The sequence below is a fragment of the Carcharodon carcharias genome, chromosome 16 (assembly GCF_017639515.1).
Source record: "Carcharodon carcharias isolate sCarCar2 chromosome 16, sCarCar2.pri, whole genome shotgun sequence".
NCBI classification, from domain to species: Eukaryota; Metazoa; Chordata; class Chondrichthyes; order Lamniformes; family Lamnidae; genus Carcharodon; species Carcharodon carcharias.
The window spans coordinates 14230599-14252542 of NC_054482.1; the positions used below are offsets into that span (position 1 = coordinate 14230599).

Sequence of the window (21944 nt, forward strand, 5' to 3'; positions counted from 1 at the left end):
AGTCCATGTAACGACGGGTAAGTGGAGCTGAATGGGCGTTTCTGTTTGTTGCGTCACGTCACGCGGGGGGATGGGGGCGGGGGCGTTTGGCTTTCTCCCCGCCTCGCTTCCTTTGTCCGTCGCCTTGGGTACGTCACTAGGGGGAGGGGGGCGTGGCTTAATGAGGTTCCAACTCGACAGCGCGAGCGGACGGGATTCTCATGTGTGTGTGTGTGGACGCGGCCTGGCGTGTGTGGTGTTTGCGAGGGCCAAGGGGAAAGGCTCCGGACTCTCCATGGGGAGCTCAGTGAGCGGCTGGAAGCGACGGTAAACCAACCAACCACCCGGCAGCCGGTTGGAGGGAAGAACCACGACGATGTCAATCACTGTGAAAAGATGAACCAGCGGCACGTTTTATTTGTATGTTTGATTCTCTCGGTGTTGTATTGGTGAGTGTCCGTCACGCCGCTCTTTCTACCGTCTTCCTATTAATTCCCCTTTCCAGCCGCGAAGGGCTTGTCTTTGAGTTCCAGCAGGGGTAGGCCCGGCCTTGCAGCAGGGCGGTATTTCCCTTTTTTTTTCTTAAAAAAAAAAGCAGTTTCACCTTATTTGAAATTAGGATTTTTTTTTTGTTGTTGCTCTGTGGGTGGGTGATTGAAGTTTGGGAATATGGAAGGTAACCTGGTTCCAGGGCAGTGTCGACTCTTTTTTAAAAAAAAAAGAAAAAAAAATCTTGGCTTCTCGTCCTCTGCGTGGAAGTCGGTTCAGATTCTTGAAATTTAGGTCACAGTTGTGTGCATTGTTGGTTTCTTCAAGCTGTTTTGGCCAGTCTGCAGCTTTTTCCGCTCACTGCTGTCCACTGAATGTTGTCAAAGGTTTCATGTTTTTCCGGTGGTTCTTGCACCCCCACCCCCCCCCCCCAATATCATGAATTCTATATACTTTCTATTCTGAATATGCAGTCGGTATTTTTTACTATGTTTAAAAACTTGTGTGCTAATTGTAATGTCTTGCAAGCTGTCTCCCGATACGACGAAAGCCTTCCATTTTCACAATTTTCCAAATTAACAGTCATGTCAGCTGGCCATTAAAAGCTAGTGAGCGTGAGCTCATCATCTGCCATACAGGGGTTCCCAAAGTCCACTTTAATTCACTTGAATTCTATTGTGTGGTGTGAAAGTTGCTTTCAAATGGTCAGGTTTTCATGCAAGAGAGTGAAGATGATCAGAGAACTAACGTTTTAGAGGAATGGCAACAGAGCTGGACTGCCTATGTCTGCCTTTATGCCAACAACCATACTTGGAGGTACCGATGGTGACTGAGGAGAACTTAAGCATGAAAGCAGTTAAAGACCTAGTAGGAATTTCTGCCACAGGGTTCAACACTACCAATTATAGTTAAGGCCACCGACTTCCTTCTCTCAACTTTTTCGCCTCTAATTCCTTCAGGCTGGCATAGAGATCAGCTGCAATGTCAGCCAATTTGTTGTCCAGATCAAACAAGTGACTAACTGTCGAGCCAGGTCAGGGCTCTTTTTTTCCTTCTCGATAATTGTTTAATTTCGTAGTTCTGCTGAATTTCCTAAAACATGGTGGCCCTTGGACCTATAACAGAAGTGGAGTATATAGAGATTGCGAATTGGCTGAAAGAGTCACCTCCAAATTGAGTTTTTGTGGTTGCCTGTTCTGTGTGAATGAAAGTCATGAGTGAGGTGGTACTAGTCCTAAATTTAGATTTCTTCTTGCCCCCCAGTGTGGTTATAACATAAGCATATCTAGCGTGGCCTCAAAGATAATTGAGTGTTTGTAGTTTCTTAACTGTCCAAGTTCAGTTGGTATCACTTATGTCATCTTGACTTTGAGATTTTTTTCATTAATCACCCATCTTAATGTTCCAATCTTAATAGCAGCTTGAGTCTGACTTGTGCATTAATCTCTCTTCTAGGACACTTCATATTGAATAATTTTTTTCATGCAAAAGGAGGTCATTAAATTAGAAGTGCCTCTTGTGAGCTTTCAGAATTTTCCCACATAGTGACTTCCATATAACTGTTTAGGAACACAAAATATCACATTAAAACAATACTAAGTGGGATGTAAAGTAATGTTTTCATGTATACTTCCAATTTTCGCTAAAAGAGACTATTTCTTGATTGAATTAATGGCCAAGACAATCAGGGATATTTTTCCTCAACCAGCATTTCTAAATAGATTGGCACAGATTTTTCTGCCAAATTAATGGTGAGGCTAATGGCAAAAGTCAGATGCACAGTTAAGCAGAGATAACCAACAGTCGCTGTCCCAGTTGCTCTGCTCCACTGTTAGTGAGATGCTGCTTTTGGAAAGCTGTGTGGTTCCCTTTAAATCCATTGAATGGTTGAAGTTGCTGTATTTGCCTGAAAGATATGAACTAAACACACCTCAAAGTCACTTCAAGTCTAACTACTCTTTTACTGACATCATTAAGTGTTAATTCTACCAAACAACCTCTCTGGTTTTGAATATTAACTATTGAAAGTGTGGAGTCCTGTTTCTCAGGTTTTAATTTTTGGAGGTTTTAAAAATGATTTTCTCTCTCCAATCTTTTTCCTTCCCAATTTCTTGTTCTGCACCTGATTTGACATCGAATTCAGCTCCTCACAGCGTTTTGCTTTAATTTTGCAATCCTTCAATTTGATTGGTAAGGAGATACCCTGTTACTTGCCTGGTTCACTCAAATCCCAGACACCCTGTTTCCCTTGCGCCATTATCATCTCTCACTTTTAGCAGCTTCCCAAACAAAAAATTTAAATGGAAAAATCTAACTAAAGGAAGACACTGGCCATTGCCCTGCTACTGCAAATTATGGCCCGATATCTGGTTGATAACCCATTGCTGTTTGTGGAACCTTGCTGTGGCTGCCACATTTCCTGTGTTACAATAGTGCCTAGAGCTCAAAAGTACATCGTTGGCTGCAGCATCCATTGGGATTACCTGAGGTGGCCAGAGGCACTATACAAGTTTCTTTCTCTGACAAGTGCTAAGCATTGAAGGCACAAGGAAAGTGCTTATTTATGAATACTGGGAGTATTCATGCATATTCTAACTGCAGACTGTTATAGCACTTGGGACTGCAATGCAGTCGATATAACTGAAAGATGGTTTAGGTCAATAGGTGATTATTGAATATTCCAGATGGGCAGAGTAAATGGGAAAGAAGATGTATTTTTATATGTTGGGCACTAGGTTGGAAGTAGGAAGGGAAAATTATCCAGTAAAATAATCAGATAGGGGATTTCTAACACACACAGCTAAAACATCTACAGACCACCATCTTGGACTAAGGGGAGGAAAATTTGTCCACATACACAGGTCACAAAAAGCTAGTGCACCGGTACAACTTGTAATTACAAAGTCTAATGTAATGTTCACCTTTATCGCAAGGAAGCAGAAGGGGAAATTGTCTAATTTGTAAGCAACCTTCGTCAGACCCCACCTGGAGTACAGCGTTTGGCTTTGGGATCCAAATCTTAGGAAAATTAAATACTTAGGTTTTATAAAGCAATTTTCATGATTCCAGGACTTCCCAAGGTGCTTTACAGCCAATAAAGTACTTCCTAGTCTAGTCACGGTTTTAACATCGAGAAATGGAGCAACCACTTTGCATATACAAGGTCCCGCAACCAGCACTAAGGTGATGACCATTTAATTTGTTTTAGTGAACAGTGGTTAAGGGATGCATATTGAGTAGGCCACTGGGAGAATCTTTCTTGTTGCCCTTTGGATAGTATTTTTATCATTTGTGTCCAGCTGAGAGGGTAGATGGGGCCTGGGTTTAATGTCTGAAAGACTGCACCTCTGACAGTGTAGTATTTTCTCAGTAATGTAGTAGCAGCCTGAATTGTGTGCTCGAGTCTCAGGACTGACGTGAATCTGACTTTCTCAAATGGGTAAGAATAATGCCACTGAGTTTGTTGGGCCTTAGCGGGGTTGCAGTGCAAATTTGCCAGAATGATACTGGGATTTAAAGGGTTAAATTACAAAGACTGGTTCCATAGACCTGGTTTGTATTCCCTTGAGTTTATGGTTGAGGAATGGTTTGATCAAGATACTTGAAGGGATTTAGTAGGGTTTTTAACCAAACTATTTCCTCTGGTGGGGGAGCCCAGAACAACAGCACACACACTTAAAATTAGTAGGCTATTTACAAGTAAAATTAGGAAGCACTGAAGTGGAAATCTCGAACTCTCTTCACACATGTGGAACTGGATGCTGGGCCAATTGTTCTCTTGAAGGGTCATGAGGACTCGTAACGTCAACTCTTTTCTTCTCCGCCGATGCTGCCAGACCTGCTGAGTTCTTCCAGGTAATTCTGTTTTTGTTTTGAAATTTTCAAGATAGATATTTTCATTAGGTAAGCATATCAAGGAGGTACAGAACTGCCATGATCTGATTGGCTGAACTGGCTTGCAGTGTTGAATGATTACTCCTGTTCCAGAGACACCATTTGAAAAGTCACAGAGTGTTCAAACAGGTTGATTTCCAAGCAAGTACAAGGTAATACGAAATTGGAAATAAAAGTAAGCTTTGTTCATCTTTTCAAGTAGCAGAGAAGGATGACCATGAGTAAGATTACATACCATTTCAGAAATATGTCAGAGTAACCAGAGGGGCAAAACGTAAGAGGAGCTGAGGACTGCAGCTTTTCAACTTTTTCAGCTTTTAAGATGTGAAATGTTAAACTGAAGAAATGCTTTTTAGTATCTTGGTTTAAAGCAGGAGAATAGGGCCTGAAAGGTTGTTAATAGGATAATCAGAGACTAGTATGACAATGAATATTTCTTCAAATGTTTTCAAAACAGCGACATGTCCCAAAGATAGATAATCTGTGCAGATTTCAGGACTTTGCTGAAGGCTCAAAATAACACATCAATGGGGATGAATAGTATTTCTCCCAGAGTGTAACGAAGCTGGAAATTAAAATTGCGAAGATATACCATGAGTTGATGAATTTTGAACCACCTTGATGTTTTTGTGAAGGTGACTTGGATGGGCAGTGGAAAACCATCAAGTATATTCAATAAAAGCTGCAGTTGAGGGTAAACGACTGCAGTTATGAGGATGGTGTTTAAAAGCATTGTAGGTGTCAGAAGCATGCAAGATAGTTGGTAAGTTAGCCTTACTTCAAGATGTCAAAGTTTAAAATGAGAAAGAAGTTGAGGGTAGGTGTGAAGAAGAATTTGTAATCGCATGATCAATGCTCAACATGATCTGGCAGGTAGGGCATAAGAGTTAAAACCTCTTGAAATCATTCAGCATTCCATTTGATGATATTTTCAGGGGAATTTTAGGTTTTTTGTCTAGATGAATGAGCAGAGATGTGCAGAATTCACTCCCTCACTCCTATGTCTCGTGATTATGCTGCAGGTATTCCTTGTATAACTGATTAATTGTGTGCTTATTATTTAAGTTTATGGTATTTGACATCCTTATATCATAAATGGTTTTACTGTCAAGATGAAGTTGAATTCTCTTTTATATATACCTATGAATGGTATCTAGTTGAGTCCCTCATGATTGACTTTAATTTTCAGCTTGTTAGGTGGCCTTAAACTGTCCCTGAATTATTGGTCATAATATTGCTCAACTTGACTCCTAAAATGTGAGTGTTTCTTGGCTTCTTTTCCTTTCAGTCGATGGTATGAATCCATCTTTACTCTGCCTCTAGGCACAAGTTGTCCTTTTTGTTTTCTTTCTGTAACTAAGCCAGTCTGTCTGAGATGAACAGAAAATGCAGGTCAGATTGCTTTGATGGAGAGAATGGAATAGTTACCCTTTTTTAGGTGAAACATTAACTTTCTTTGCAGATGCTGATTAACCTGTTGAGTGTTCCAGCATTTTGTGTTGTTCTGATTTCCAGAAGTTATTTTTGCATCTAGCCTCTTTGAACTTTCTTCTAACCTGGATTATCTATTTAGTCATATGCAGTTGTATTTTTAACTGGCAAAATGTGATAAATGCATGTCCATTTGTATCCGAATATCAAAACTATCCAGAGAATTCTGTTTTTCACATTTTCGTCTAAATTTGGCCCAGCTTTTTAATCTTGTAAAAACACTGATCAGGCCTTCAATGCCCCTCTTCTGATGTGTTGGAGTTCCTGTGGATGTCCATGGCATAGCTTATTGCTTAAATGTTTTCTTGAGCGGCCTGCCAGCTTTGATGATTGAGAGCTCCTAAAATAATCATAAATACAGAAAAGAGAAGAAATTTGGCCTTGATGACTGGCTCCAGGCTTGTGGTTTTCGAACCACAGAAATTCCTGCCTTAAGACTTCTATGCATCAGATATTTCCAGAATCCATTTATGTGGGCATTTAAGTGATAAATTGCAGTTAATTGCCCTAGTGTGTACAGTATAAATATCACCTTTAGATCAATAAAGTTTTGATGCCATGCTTGTGCAATAAAGGTTTCAAAATGATGTTTTTATTGAGTGCCGTTTCTAAGGTCTTGTAAAACCATGGCATTTGCTAGTAAATTTGGTATAATTTATATTATGGAAAAAAGTAAATATCTTTGAAATTTCTAAATTGAGTTGCAATTGAGATTATGGCATGCCAAAAGTCAGTACTTGTTTGCATTATGCATTTTACATTTTGCTACAAGAAAAATCTAATGCAATTGAATTCTCAACTAATGGGCCCATTTTTAAATGTTTAAACACTGCTGTGCTGGAATGTTTAGGCACACAAGCAAATTGACTGCACTACAGCCTAAGGCATCTATTTATGATTGGTACTAAATGTAGTTTTGTATGAAAGGTAAATAAATGGTTTTAGTAAATATTAACGCAATGCCATCTTGCACTCAGACAATGTTCAAAACAACAGATTATTTTAACTCTAGCCATTCAGAACCTTTTATTTCCCACTCTGCACATTTAGTTCTGTGGTGGTCTTACTAATGGAAATGTGATGAAGCAAATATTAATCTGCCTGCTTGAACAGATTATGTTTACTAAATATCTCAAATGGTTTCTGAGCTATTCTTGCTTTCCAAAATTGCACAAGTTCACTTAATAGACCAGATTTTGCTGAGTTCGATTTCCTCCCTGTGCTCACAAAATTGTGGTGCAAATTGTTGGAAGTCTGAGGTGATAGTGGGATTCTGCAATCTTGGTTGAATGATGGCACCAATAGTCTCCCGTCTCAAGCAGTGAGATTTCACGATTTGAGAAAGAAGCAGAGCTAATAACTGAGAAAAAGAAAGGGTGAATTAAAGTCAAATTGGATAGATAGAGAAAGAAAGATTGGAATGAGAATGAAAAAAAGAGAACAGAAAAGTAAGAAAAATTAAAACATCTCTCAGAACAATTTACCACCTGCAGGAGTGAGTCTTCAGAGTCTTAATTACAAGCATACGAATTAGGAGCAGGAGTGGGCTACTCGGCCCCTCAAGCCTGCTCTGCCATTCATTTAAATTGTAGCTGACCTGGTTTTGACCTTGTGTCCCTGCCTACCCTCAATAACCTTTCACTCCCTTGCTTATCAAGAATCTATCTATCCCTGCCTTAAAGATATCCAAGGACTGCTGTCACAACCACCTTTTGGGGAAGAGAATTCCAAAGTGTCTCAATCCTCTTGAGAGAAATATTTCCTCATCTCTGTCCTAATTGGGTGACCCCTTATTTTGCAACAGTGACCTCGAGTTTTAAATTCTCGCGAGGGTGCAACCTTTCCACATTCACCCTGTCAAATCCCCTCAAGGTCTTATATTTTTCAATCAAGTCGTTTCTTACTCTTTGAAACTCCAACAGACACGAGCCTCGCCTGTTCAGCCTTTCCTCATGACGGTCTGTTCGTTCTAGGTATTAATCTAGTAAACCTCTGAACTGCTTCCAATGCAATAATATCTTTCCTTAAATAAGGTGACCAATACTGTACACAGTACTCCAGATATCGCATCAGTGCTGTGTATAACTGAAGCATAACTTCCCTACTCTTGTATTCATTTCTCCTTGCAATAACTGACAACATTCTGTTAGCTTTGCTAATTACTTGCTGCACCTGCATATCAACCTTTTGCAATTCATGCACTAGGACACCCAGATGCCTATGCATCTCAGAGCTCTGCAATCTCTCACTGTTTAGATGATATGTCTCTTCCTTTTTATTCATCCTGCCAAAATGGTCAATCTCACCTTTTCCTACATTATAGTCCATTTGCCAGATCTTTGTCCTATCTAACCTAACCTATCTATCCTTTTGTAGACTCCTTATGTCCTCCCCACAGCTTACTTTCCTACCTATCTTTGTGTCATCAGCAAATTTAACAACCATACCATCAATCCCTTAATCCAAATCATTTATATAAATTGTAAAGAGTTGAGGCCCCAGCACTGATCCCTATGGCATGCCACTTGTCACATCCTGCCAACCAGAAAATGACCCATTTATGTATACTCCCCATTTCCTGTTAGTTAGCCAATCTTCTATCCATGCCAATGTTACCTCCTACACCAAGAGCTTATATTTTTGGCTATAACCTTTTGAGGTACCTTATCAAATGCCTTCTGAAAATCTAAGTACAGTACATTTACCAGCTCCTCTTTATCCACAGGACCTGTTACTACTTCAAAGAGCTCCACTAAATTGGTTAAAAATGATTTCCCTTTCACGAAACCAAGTTGAATCTGCCTGATTGCCTTGAATTTATTTAAGTGCCCTGTTATGATGTTTAATAGTAGCCTCTATATTTTTCCCTATGACAGATGTTAGACTAATTAGCCTATACTTTCCTGTTTTCTGTCTCCCTCCCTTTTTGAATAAAGCTACATGAGCTGTTTTCCAATCTAATGGAACCTTCCACGGATCTAATGAACTTTGAAAAATTAAAACCAACGCATCAATATCTCAGTAGCCACTTCTTTTAAGACCCTAGAATGAAATCCAGCAGGACCTGGGGACTTGTCAACCTGCAGTTCCAGCAATTTGCTAGGTACCACATTCCAGATGATTGTAATTTTCCGAGGTTCCTCCTCCCTTTAATTCCTGATTTGGGCCTCCAAAGCAGAACCTAAATCTCACCATTTAGAAGAGTCCTTGTGTTGTGAAATACCAGCCCTAACTTTCTATGGTGAGTTTAATTCATATTTGAGGTGCATATCCAGCAATTTCTTGAATATCTCAGGAATGTTTTACAGCAGAGCAGCACAAGTTCCCCTGCAATTTGTGGCATATAAATGGCATATCTGTTTCTCACCGCAAATTGTAAGAAAGAAGGACAACCACCAGATGTCTCGAAGTGCTTTACAGCCAATGAATTACATTGTGCTTTTTTTTTTAAACACTAATAATCGCAAGCAATTTGAACTCACCTTTACTTTCCAAGTGATTTTTGGGTTTTAAATCACTTCACTGTGGCTGATAAATAATGTAAGAATTAGTACAGACTTTCAAATGGCAATCTTTTCAGAGTCTGTTTCTGAGCTGTAAATTCTATTTGGCCCAAATGATCTATGTTTATGCTCCAGGTGAGCCGCCTCCTTGCCTTATTCCATCTAACCCAATCAGCAATTCCTCTATTCTTCCTACTTCGCCTATTTCCCTGACTTTTCCATTAAGACATCTGTGCTATTCATCAATCTTGTATTAGCCCTTTACTTTTTGCTTTGATCTTTAGTAGTTGGAAAATTTTAGGCTCTTTATCTTGGACAGTTTAAATGCAGGCAGGTTATGTCCAAGCATTTTCTGAAGAGACAGGGAAATCAGGTTAATATGAACTGTCACTGTGGGACATGAAAGCTTAATGGAGCATGTTTGCATCTTTTTAATCTTTTTATATAGGGTTTATCAGTAAGCCTGAACACTGTACAAGCCCTCTCATTATGCCCTTAATACTTGATAACTATAACACTGCTATGTTTAGCAACCATCCACCCAGGTTTTCATGCACAAGCTCAACTCGGACACAAAAGAGACTGGGTAAACGGGGTAAGTGGTCTGGTTGCTCTGTCTGCTAGCTTTCACTTGTGGATGATAGTGGCCTTGAATAAGTCTTATTTAATTTTCAGAAGGGTTGACAATATAAGAAATGACTAAATGGCACACATGTAAAATGAATAAATGTACCACAAAGTCTTGTTGTAGATTTCATGTCTTTTGTGCATCGCTGCTGAAATCTACCTGCATCTTCCTTGGTGGGCATGATGGGAAATGGGATGATGTTTTCTTTCATTGTGAGTGCTTTTGTTCATATTAGAATGTTGAGCTTGGACACTCCCTGCTTCAATATTGTACAGAGCTATCTTCTATTTGGAATCATATGTGTATGGATTAAAAGTAAACTTTTATTCCAGTTGTTGAGAGTGTCACGCAGGTAAGTGGAAGACCAATTATTCTATTCCCAAATAGGCAGTTTCTCTAAATTTGGATGCTCAACAGGTTAAAGGAAGCAATCATGAAGTGAGTTTTAGATAATTAGCCAATGAGTTATCCAGCAGCGTGCACTCATCTCGCTAGTTTATACCAACTAGCAATGGTTCTAAACATGTCCAGTGTTTGAAACAGCAAATAACCTTTAAATGAAGCTGATTTTTAATACATGTAAGTGCTTCCATGCATGTTGTTGTACTGTGGCTCTTGGGGATTTGCATAACAAGAACAAAAGAAGGCATTCTCAACTTCTTAAACTGGGACAGCTTTCAATCACTTTACATACATACATCCTGCTGAAAACCTTACATGCTGGTGGTAACTGGAATGTGACAAATGGCACACTGGTTGTTTGCACTTGGATAATAACTATACAAACTTCCTGTATTTTTTTTCAGTCATTATTCAGCAGATGTGCATATTTTAATTCCTGTATATAATTTTCCTGCGATGTCTGCCACTCCCTGACTGGAGTCAGGAAGGAGCCCCACTCCCAAGTCTCTGTCTCTGATGTGAGAGAGGGAGAGAGACCATCCACATGCTCCATACACATTATGGCAGTGTCGACCATGGCTTAGCTGTTAGCGTTCTCATCTGAGTCACAAAGGTCTGGGTTCAAGTCTCACTTAAGCATAAAAGTCAAAGGTTGACTTTCCAGCGCAGTACTGAGGAAGTGTTTCACTATTGAAAGAGCCATCGTCAGTTGGATTTAAAAGATCCCATGACACTCTTGTGGGAGGGGAGTTATCCTGATGTCCTAACCAATATTTGTCCCTGAATCAGTGTCACAACAGGTTATCTGATCATTATTGATGCTGTTTGTGAGAGCTTGTTGTGCTCAAATTGGCTGTTCCTCTTTTCAACACTGACTACACTTCAGAAGTATTTCATTGGCTATAAAGTGCTTTGGGACATCTGGTGGTTGTGAAAAGCTATATAAACTATAAAAGTGCAAGTAATTATTTTGCTATTTTGTGCTGTCTTGTTTTATGGGCAAACCTCATTATTTTAATATTGCATAAGCTTTTTTCATTTGTGTTTGTGTGTGTAACTCTAGTGAAGTGGCCATTGGATCATTTGTCATGTGATTAGTTGTCACTGTTGGCTGCTTCCATAATGTCCTTCACCATGGAAGTACGTATTGAATTCATGGTTGCAATACCCTGTGTTGCTGAGAACAACTGCGGTACACTAACAGTTCCTTTGTGGAAATTTCTCCTTATAGAGTCTCATGCTAGTTCAACAAAATACTCATTTGGTCTGTTGTTACGAAGCAGAACAAGAGGCAGAAGCATAAAGAACACCTTGTACAGCTCATGATTTCCCCCCCTTATAAACATAGCAACTTGTGACTGGGCTTAGTTCCCAGTTTCTTATGGAACTTGCATTTGTCTAGTAAATGTCAAGTCAGCAATTATTTATGTAGGAGGAGAACAGCTGAGTATTCATGGGATATTTTGTGCATGTGAATATGGCAGTTAAGTTTACTACTATCCTGATCAGGTATCTGCACATGTCTTCAGAGGTTACTGTAGGAATTAAGAGGTGGGGGCTGGTCCAATTTCTACCGCCACCAACCCACCCATGCACGCGCGCGCCCCCCCCGCCAATATAACCCAGAGAATTGGAACCAGCGTTAATGTCTGGCTAAGATTAGTGTAATTCCGTGCAACTAGGGATCGAACCCTGGATCCTGGTGTGTGGTGCAGTTAATAAATCCCCAGATGTTCTACTTTTCTTGTATCCTGTCTCTGCTGCAGTATTTAATTTTTGCTCTCTTATTCTTGACTGAACAAATCACAATTTAAATAGGTACTGTGGAACCATTGAGTTTGATTTTTCCTTTTCTGACACCACTATCACATGTCAAAAAGGGTGTTGAATACAGATTTGGCACCAAGGCAGCAAATAAATAATCACCTAGCCCCTAAATATGATTTGAATGCTGTTAGCTGGGCTGGGTTGTCTTGTTTTTGAACTTCTTTAATATTTCTTGTGGTAGCATGCCTTTTAATTATGGATTTGGTTTGGTAACCTTTTGAATTAACCATCCAAACTGCTTGGAGCAATTCTGGTCACCTGAGCAATGAGTGGGTAGTTAGTCTTGATGAATGAGCAAAGCACAGCAGGTACCATTCAGAAAGCTTGTATTAGCTAACTACTTTTTTGTTTTGTCTTGTTCTGCTCCATGTTAACAAAATCCATTCTGTAAAACTGTCTGAAATTGATACCACAGGCATGGGCAATGAGCAGCAATGTTAGATATCAGTAACTATTTGCCAGAATGCAAACGAGTAATATTAAGACACCACTATATCAGTCTCACTAAAGATTTGCTATTTCTCGAGGAAAACTCCCTTTGAATGATTGAATTTATTGCTACTTAGCTTTGAATTTTGATGGAGATGCTGATGGATTTTTTTTTTCAGTTTAGCTTCCTTTGGCAAATTCTCAAACAAAACCATATTTTTCTCAATATTTTAGTTTAATCCAATTAGTTTATATCAACTAATAATTTAAAAGTGAATTTGCAGAGCAGAATTTTTGTAAATTGCAGCTTTGTCTTCATACCTCCTAACTTATGTAGGATTTGAAATTTGCCACCTAATAACCAGTAACCAAAATGATTAGTAACTGAGAACAAATATAGCACAGTATCAAAAACCAAAATTGCCAAGTGTAATGTGATTACATTTAGTGGAATGGCTCTCTGACTTTACAACTGCACACACTTTGATAGCAAAAAATGTTGGCCACCTCAATTTGGTGGTGGTTTCAACTATGAAAGTATTGTGCAGCAAAAAAGCAGAAGGCCAGCTTATCTCATACTTTGCTTTCCCTTCCCTCCTGAAAAACTTTGAACCTTTCAAATTGTTCATTTGGTGACTTGAATTCGCCTAATAATTTCTTCTTTGAGCCCTAAAGATAATGGAGCTGCAATGAGCCGTACAGTGGTATGTATCAGGGGCAGCATTTGTTTTTCATTACTTTTTAGTAGATCTCCAGTGACACTGCTTGCAGTAAGCCAGGCGATTTGATGTTTTATAATAACAGGAGCATTGTGCTGTGTAATTCACAAATATATTCTTGCAGCTTTGTTTAGGACTTCCTGAAGCTTATTGCTGTTGGAGGGAAATATGCAGATTGGCATGTGCTTTTAAAATGGTCACTTCTGGTCAGTAGAAAGTAGTGCTTTGCATGTGTGTTACTTTTATATAATGCATTTGCAGGCAAGCGACTTTTGTGCCTCTAGTGGTGCTTCTTTTGAACTGGCTGCTGAAAGACGTGGCTTAATAAGTGTACGGAGAAAATGCTGGAAATACTTGGTGTACTAGCTACCTGGCTTCATCTTTGCTTCCCTCTGGCAGTGCAAGTGAGATTAGTATTCAGGAGGTTGCCGAGTCCATGTTGTTTTTAAACAGTTTGTAACAATAATACTGCTTTATTTTATATTCCTTTGGTAGATGGCACTGTTTTTAAAGGATGACAGTGATGTTTTTTGATGGGAAAGAATCCAAAAAAAGTATCTCATTGCTGGAAAGGGTGCACAATCAATTAGGGAATATTAATCCAAAATGGAGGGGTCAAGTAGTTTTTGAGGTAGAAATTTGTGAGCAAAGCAAACAACATCAAGAACTGGAATTTTAAAAAATGAAGTTTGTGTCATGACATTTTAAATAGCTAATTAATCTTTTGGGCATTTTGTGCATCTGGCAGTATTCTACAAAGGCTTCAAAATAGTTTGAGTCCATATTGCTGCTTACCATTGCACTCTTGTATTAGTTTGTTCGGTGATTTCCTATTGATACTCCAGGTTATATGAAAATTGTACACAGCCTTCATTTGCTCAAACTTTGTTTCCTAACATGGAATATGCAATATTAAATTTTTTTTTATGTTTTTTTATTAACTTTAACTTCAGCCCACAAGTCAATGTATTTCCTGCTATTCTGTGGTGGACTTTCTTTTATTTGACATTTTTTGGTAGCATTTAAAATGTCTTAAGTCCTCCTAACAATTTTGTGTTGGTTAGTTTTTGAGTATATATAGCATGCATTATGTAGGTGCTCTAAGCCATGATGCTAAACGTAGAACAGATTTGAGAGTCCCAGCCAACAGCTGCTTGAAATCTATAATGCAAAGAACCATGGTAAGCCCATGGTGAAACAGAAGTAATCTTTATAGTTGGTTGAATACATTTTATGTTAACTAACTTGCTCATAGGAATGCCGAAGGGCAGCTTAACTTACTCTTCCTGTTCTGCAGGAGCCTCATGGGCCTAATAGCTGTACAGGATATTATCTTTGACAGTTGCCCTTTGGGCTACTGTTAAAAATCCATTTGTGCTGCCATGGTATGCTTTGACAGCATGTAGAAAGCACTAATTAGAGACCAAAGGCAAATTATCCACTTTTCTAGGGTCCTCTTCATTTTTTTGAGTAAAGGCATTGGTATGGAATCTCTGCACACTAGAGTACCATTGATTCATCCCCTAGAGACCCTGCTGGATGCTAAATAATATATGGTTAGCAGAATGTCAATTAGTTAGCTGTTGTAGCCGGCTAAATGAATGTGTGAAGTTTGCTTTATGTGGCAGTCCTGTGAATGCAATCAATCTGGACTTAATTTTGGAGATTTCCTAGAACTGGCTACATGCCAAAAGTAACTGACATTCAAGAGAAAAAGAAATGGCATTAAAATGTAGTTGGTACTAATACAGATGGCATTGATGTTGTGTGCTAAGTTTCCCAGAACCCCTTGAGATGTACCAATTTGCCTAACTTATGGCTTATTTTAATATCTGCTTAACACCTTTCCTGGAAATAAAGTACATCGAGTTTAATCAGTCTAGAAATGCAAACTGTGTTCAACATGCATGTGATCTGAAATCACCAAAAATCAATATTAGCTCGTGACTTCGCAACACTTAATGTAAAATATTTTTGTGCATTCGTTTTTAAGAATTTTTGCATATCGTACAAGCTTGGCTAATGAAATGCGGTTGTTCATAACTAGGGTGACTTAATCCACTAAGTTTATCATTTGCTCATTGATGCAACAAATACAGTCGTTTGTATGTGGGATACTTATGTCTGTCTTTGCTGGAATTATCCAAATAAAAATGTCTTTTCAATATGGACAATTTTCCAAGGAAGTAAAGTCTGCACTATTAATTTTTGCATGTAATTGTGAGCAGAAACTTATGCAACTTATGTAGGGTTTTCTGCTGATTTTACTCCCAGGTTACAGCAAGGGATCAGGAAGCCCCTTTGGGAACCTACTCTAGAATGAAGAAAATACCTTGTGGCAACTTCCCAACTTTTTTTGTTTTTTAAATTAGATTTAATGCACCTTTTTTAAAAAAAAGAGTATACGTTATATGCTATATAAGCTTATTTGGGGCACATAATTGACCCAAGCACATGTTACTTATTATACAAATTTCAATCTTCGGATGGAGTGGGTTTTATCCAATAAATGCCTGGATAAAAGCTATTCTATGAACACTCTACTTAGTATTTAACAAAGCACTACATAATTGGAAATTTGAAAAGCTTTTGCAATGCAATTAAACTACAAAGGCTTAAGAATGATTTGTAAGAGGGCTATCAAATATATTAAGGTGGCTATTCAGTGTATTAATATTTTGCTTTATAATAGCAAAGAGTATAGGTGTTTAGGAGCAACATTTGGCCATCTAGCCTATGATCTATTGTGGCATCCTCTGTTCTTTAAGGAGTACCAAATTTATTTCCTGTACTGCCCTGAAGAAATTAATCAGTTCTATTATTACCTGGAAGAATTTTGGCTGCCACTCTAATCATGTTTTTATATATCAATTATGCATAGAAAGCTGAAGTCGGTTTTAAATGTTACAGTTAGTATTTAGTTGGAAATGGCTGCAGTCAAGATTTATTTTATTCTCTTAGGCAAAATATTCTTCCTTTTCAAATTCATTGGCTCAGATTTTGCAGTCAGCGGAGAATGAACAATAATCGCTGTTCATTGCACTTAGAGCTGCCCACAGACTTTTTGTGGTCTTGTGCATGGCAACCTACAATATTATCAGGAGTCTGGAGCATGCTGTACTCTACAGGACATCTGGGAACTGTGTGAATAGGGCAAGCGACATGTCTCTTCAAGCTTGAAGAATCCTTACCTAGGTGCAGAGTCTCGGCTAGGAAGTATGATTTTAAATTTAAAAATCTATGTTAAATCATGTGTAAAAAGCAAAATAGAGGGGAAGGAAAATGAGATTGAGATGAGACAAAAAAACTATTTTAATTGGGGAACAAATGAAGTCTCCAAAAATAAACTCTGAAGGAATGAGAACTGCACCAATCACTCTTAATACTTGATATATTTTTAAAGCAAAATTATTTTAAAATAAATTTTTCTAAAATGTCCAGTTGTACTGGTTCAAGGCTGATTTTACATTTGTTAATATGCAAATGAGTTTGAGTGGAAACTTGGCGGGTGGAAAGGATTCTCTGAACTAGTGCAGTGTTGAAGTGGTGACTCGGCCCTCATGTCCAAAGTTGAAATACAGCTGAGTTGTGCTCCATCATCTAATCGTTTGCAGAACAAAGTTCAATTCAACAAACAACTAATACCTTGATGGTTGAGGTTACAGAAGCTGCTTGTCATGTTACAATATTGCACTCAAATTGTTATTTCATTACATTGCATATTGACCTGTGTTCTTGCAGCAATAATGCTAAATACCAAAATAATGATAATGACTGGTGGGTTGGTGGGTGGGGGCAAGGTGTGAGGGGAAAAAGGAAAGACTTGGAGGATTTCATGATATTGCTGCTTTTGTCCTAGGCAGCAGAAGTTATGGGTTTGCAAGGTGCTGTTGAATTAAACATGATGAATTGGTGCAGTACATGCTATAAATAGTAATACTGTAGCCACAGTGCTCCTGGTGGTGGAGGGTGTTAATATTGAACCCAACATGAGGCTCCCTTTAGATAATGTCAAACCACTTGCATTGTGGCAGTGGTCCCTGTCCTGGAAAGCATTATTTCATCGCCTTTCTGATTTGTCTTGCAGAATGTGGAATGGTTTTGAGGGGTCCAGAATTGAGCTGTTCTTCTGTGTACCCAGCTTCAATTCTAATCATGTAGTTGCTGTGTTGATATGGCTGGCCTGCCTAAGCTTCTGGTCATAGGTAATGGGGGAACTCGGATATTGGTAATGTTGAAGGACAGCACTTTGCCCCTCTTGCCAGCCTAAGCCCGAATGTTGTCAAGACATTGCCATAGGTTGGCATAGACTGCTTTCTCATTGGAGATATGAATGAGCATTGAACACTTTGGAATAATTAGCAAATACCTTCTCTTCATCAGGCGTGGAGTTATTTGATTTTAAGTAGCTGGATGAGGATTGTGCTTTCCAAAACTTCTGCAGGAATGCCCTGGGCTTTTCGCTGGCCACTGATTAACATAAATATTCACCAATGATGAAAGTATGACTTCAGCCACCTGAGGGCTTTCTACTTTAACTCCATTGGCACATTTCTCTAAGGCTCCTTCTTCTAACATTTGTTCAGTTTTATAACACAGCAGTTGGTAAAGGCTGAGTTGTTTAAATCCCAGAGGGAAACTTGCGCAACTGACATAACCTATATTTTCAATTGGTATGTTTGAGATGCAGCTTTGAATTCAGGAGTAACCACCGAGCTGCCAAAGGTTTTTTATATAAAACTAAATTAAAAATTTATTAAGTTAACAAATTAAGCGCATACACGTCTACAAATTACTACCATAATAACTTTTAAACAAACCCCCAAATTAATCACTCCCAGGTAAATCTTCACCAAGGCAATAATAACCCACAGGCTTTAAACAGACACCAGGCAAAGCACATTTGACCTTACAAATTCAAAATGAGGTTCCTTTCAATTTGGTTCCTTTGCAGACACATTTGTAGGCCAACAGGCTGGCTAGATCTTAAATGCCTTTTCCTTACACACAAACACCTAGCTTCTCCTTTGAATGTAAATTTTCCATTGTATCCTTGGCTTTTAATGTCACATCTAACAATAGCATTTTCATCCCACTGATTTTATTAGTAATGTAAACACATTGCTTGGTGTCTCCCAGCTAGGTGCAAGATTTCACCTATTCTTTTGAATGGTCTATTTAAAAATGCAAATTGCACTTTACCTTTCAACTTCCCTACGTCTATTTAATTAACATCTCAAAACTACGATACGTCAAAGCACCCAGACTAGATGGCTTTAATCCAATTAAGACACACACACACCACTAAACTGTATTTTAAAAATAATTTCCAATAATTATAGACATTAACATTTTTTCATGAGTCAGTTGTTGCCTTGAAGTCTTTTTGGGTGACAGGAGCATGCATATGAATTGAATTGAATCTAATGTATTTATGCAAATAGAGGTCCTATATGTTTTCATAGGACTTCAATAACATTTTAACTGTCAACTAAGAAGTATGCCCATGCTACTCTGAAGCTTGGGCTTAAAGCAAAAGATGCCCTACAAGATAAGTTTAAAACTTTCCCTTTAGGGACCAGCAGGAGTACTCCTGCTCCTTGGGGCTGCTGCCCCCGGCTTCTTTTCCTGTGGGAGGCTGAGGGGCAGCAAAGAGGATTTTATATTGGCTTTGTAAAAAGCGGGGGAGACCTGCATTGTCTATTTAACTAGGTTTCTCCCTTTTGAATAAGAAGATTTGACAAAGCTCTAAAAATTTACATATTTAAGTTGAACAAAAATTCGACCAAAAAAACAATTTTGCAAACAGGAAATGTGCACTGACAAATTATTTGTAATAAGGTATTTAGATGCTACGCAACAAAGTGCACTCTCACAATGAAAATGATTAAATTTATAACTTTCGTACCTTTCACAAGTATGGATATCACTTTTTGCATGCACCCTCCCAAAATTGAAAATCTCAATTTTCTTTATATTCTACATGCATCGACATCTGCCTTACTATCACAACTAGCAGCAATAATTACATTTAGCAATCCTGACCAGTTTTTCTAATGCATCAAGTTTCATTCAAATTTCTAAATTTACAGTATTGGATAATTTTAGCCTGTTCCTCTAGTCTGCTGCTAACAGAATTTCACCCACTCAAACAGAATACTATTATTCAAGGCAAGTTCAGGATATCTAACATTGCAAATTCCAGACTAATGATGTCCACATTCTTCAAGATGACTTTCGCACAATTATACTTCTGTCAGATATTGGTCCCAGTACAAGATCCCAACTTTCTCGAAGCTTCTCATCAAAGTTTGCCAACGTTTTGGCTACACTGTAGCAGCAGCTATCAGTGCTACCATTCATCCTACTAGGGCAATATTTCCATTTTATTTGTTCATGATTTAAGTGTTGCTGGCACTTATTGCCCATCCCTAATTGCTCTTGAAGGTGGAGGTGGCCTTCCTGAATACAACTGTGTGGCTTATTAAGCCATTTAGGAAGACCCTTGGAGTCAATCACGTGGCTATGGGCCTAGTGTCGCATATAGGCCACACCTGGTAAGGATGGCAGATTTCCTTCTCTTAAAGGACTTTAGTGAATCAATCAAATGGGTTTTTGATGACAATCTGGTGGTTTCATATCCATTATTACTGAGACTAGCTTTTTGTTCCCAGGTTTATTTAAGTAACTGAATGTAAATCCGCAGTGAGATTTGAATTTGTGTTTCCAGATCATTGTGAAATCTGATGGGAACAATTCTTATGTTATCTAACCTGTTCCTATTTCTTCCAGTCTGCCCCTCATCAATTTTCCCAAGTAAAAGGAAGGACAGATTTGAAGATGACAACCTTAAATGGTGTTTGAGCATACAACTAATGCTGTAAACCCTATTTACACCAATATTTACACAACTTTAGTGTTTATACTACAGAAAAGATCCATTTGTACAAGGTATTCACACTGATAAAATAATTTTAACAGATAATCTGAATGCTGTATCCTAACTTATAACGAAAATATAAGAATTCGTTTAAGAACTGTTCTTCCGTCTATATAATGTTAGTGGAATAGGAAATTGAAATTTTGTTTATTTTCTAGGAAAGGATATACAAGCTAATAATCACACTGCAATTTTGTGACAACTTCTTGAGTTTGCAACTTTGAAATGAAAATTGCGCAAAAACATTGAATTTGTTAGAAACCATATAAACTGATAACATTTTAATGGTAACCAGAAGCTGCATGCAGGTCAATGGAGTTGAGACATGTAGATCAATTTGGATCTGATTGAAAGGTGGAACAGGCTCGAGGGATTGATTTGGCTGACTGTTTCTATGTTTTTACTGTTTCTATATTTTTACTGTTTCTGTACACTGCTGCCTCTATCTTACATTGAATTCCAGCAAGTTGTATTGTGATTTTTAAAAAGAATTTAAGATGTCAATGATATTTGCTACTTAGGTCATTAAAATATAAAGCCATTTTGTACAATTGCATGCTGCTTCTGAAATGATATTGGCACATTTCTTTGATTCATTGAGAAAGCAAGATGTCAGCTAAGGTCCATGTTGCATACACTGCTAAAGTTGAAAAATAGGAGAGAACTTTTATCCTCCCCAGTCAGTTTTGCCCACCTACTAACTAGTGATGGCATATAGCAACCATTCATTAGAATTCTAATGAACTATTTCCCCCCCCCTAGTTTGTGAAAATGAGAGAATGCCATCATGGTAGGAATAAAGCAGGTACCGTGCATCAAATCAAGAACTCCTCTGTTCCTGTGTGGTTTAGTGCAGTGTCATGCAATGCATTTGCTCACTGAACCAATGAGAGAGGGATACATAAATCTATCTTTCATATTGGTGGAATCTTGCTGTTTGTTGCCTATTTTTTTCTTTAAGCAGGAAAGGAATTTGTTTCCCTCCGTATGGTTGGGGGTATTTGTATGACTTAAATCCTGAATACATAAGACAAGGTGTATGAAATAGTGCTTTTTAATCCATAGGACTTAAAGGGGGCTTTATTTGAGTTTCTCAGGGGAGATGTGTGCCCCTTTGTAAAATAATGCTAAAACTATGTTAATGAAGGCGTCAGAGCTACCCGACACATGGATTTGTTTTTGTTTCTCTTCATTGAAGAGTAAACTTTGTTACTTTGCTTATGAATATTGTTTCAATATGTACAAAGTAAATATATTAACTCCAGAAAGAAGCATTTTGTGCCTTAAATATTCAGTTTGCATTTGCCAATGGAAGGCTTTTGTGGCAGTTTTTTCTTTGCTTTGGTATATATTTAGCCTCAAATTTTGCTAACCTTTCACTAGTAACAATGAGGCTAATACGTCTGACTATGCATCTGGGGAACGGTCCTGCTTTCAGGAGTTGGAATATATTTACAGTAGGGTCTTTGTACTGTACTATGACTGCAAACTTGCTTTAAATACTGAAAGATTGTGTTTTTTAATCTGTGAAGTTTAATTACTCTTTGCCAAATTATATTCCTAATTTAAATTACTGAACAAACTAGAGCATTTTTATGAAGAGAGCTTGCTGTTGTGTGGCTTTCAAAGTGCTTGACTGTGTT

At 38.3% G+C, this 21944-nt stretch overlaps 1 protein-coding gene across 3 annotated transcripts in view; it reads left to right on the top strand.

Moving 5' to 3' along the window:
• The first annotated feature begins 152 nt into the window (after positions 1 to 152).
• The window catches only part of suco (SUN domain containing ossification factor), a 70891-nt gene continuing 49099 nt past the window's right edge, over positions 153 to 21944 (top strand). For all 3 annotated transcript variants that reach the window (XR_005945496.1, XM_041208342.1, XM_041208343.1), the window contains exon 1: positions 153 to 428. Coding sequence is in view for 2 of the 3 variants with exons in the window: in XM_041208342.1 (XP_041064276.1) it covers positions 376 to 428 (53 nt within the window). In the remaining variant the exon portion in view is untranslated. The remainder of the gene's footprint in view (positions 429 to 21944) is intronic.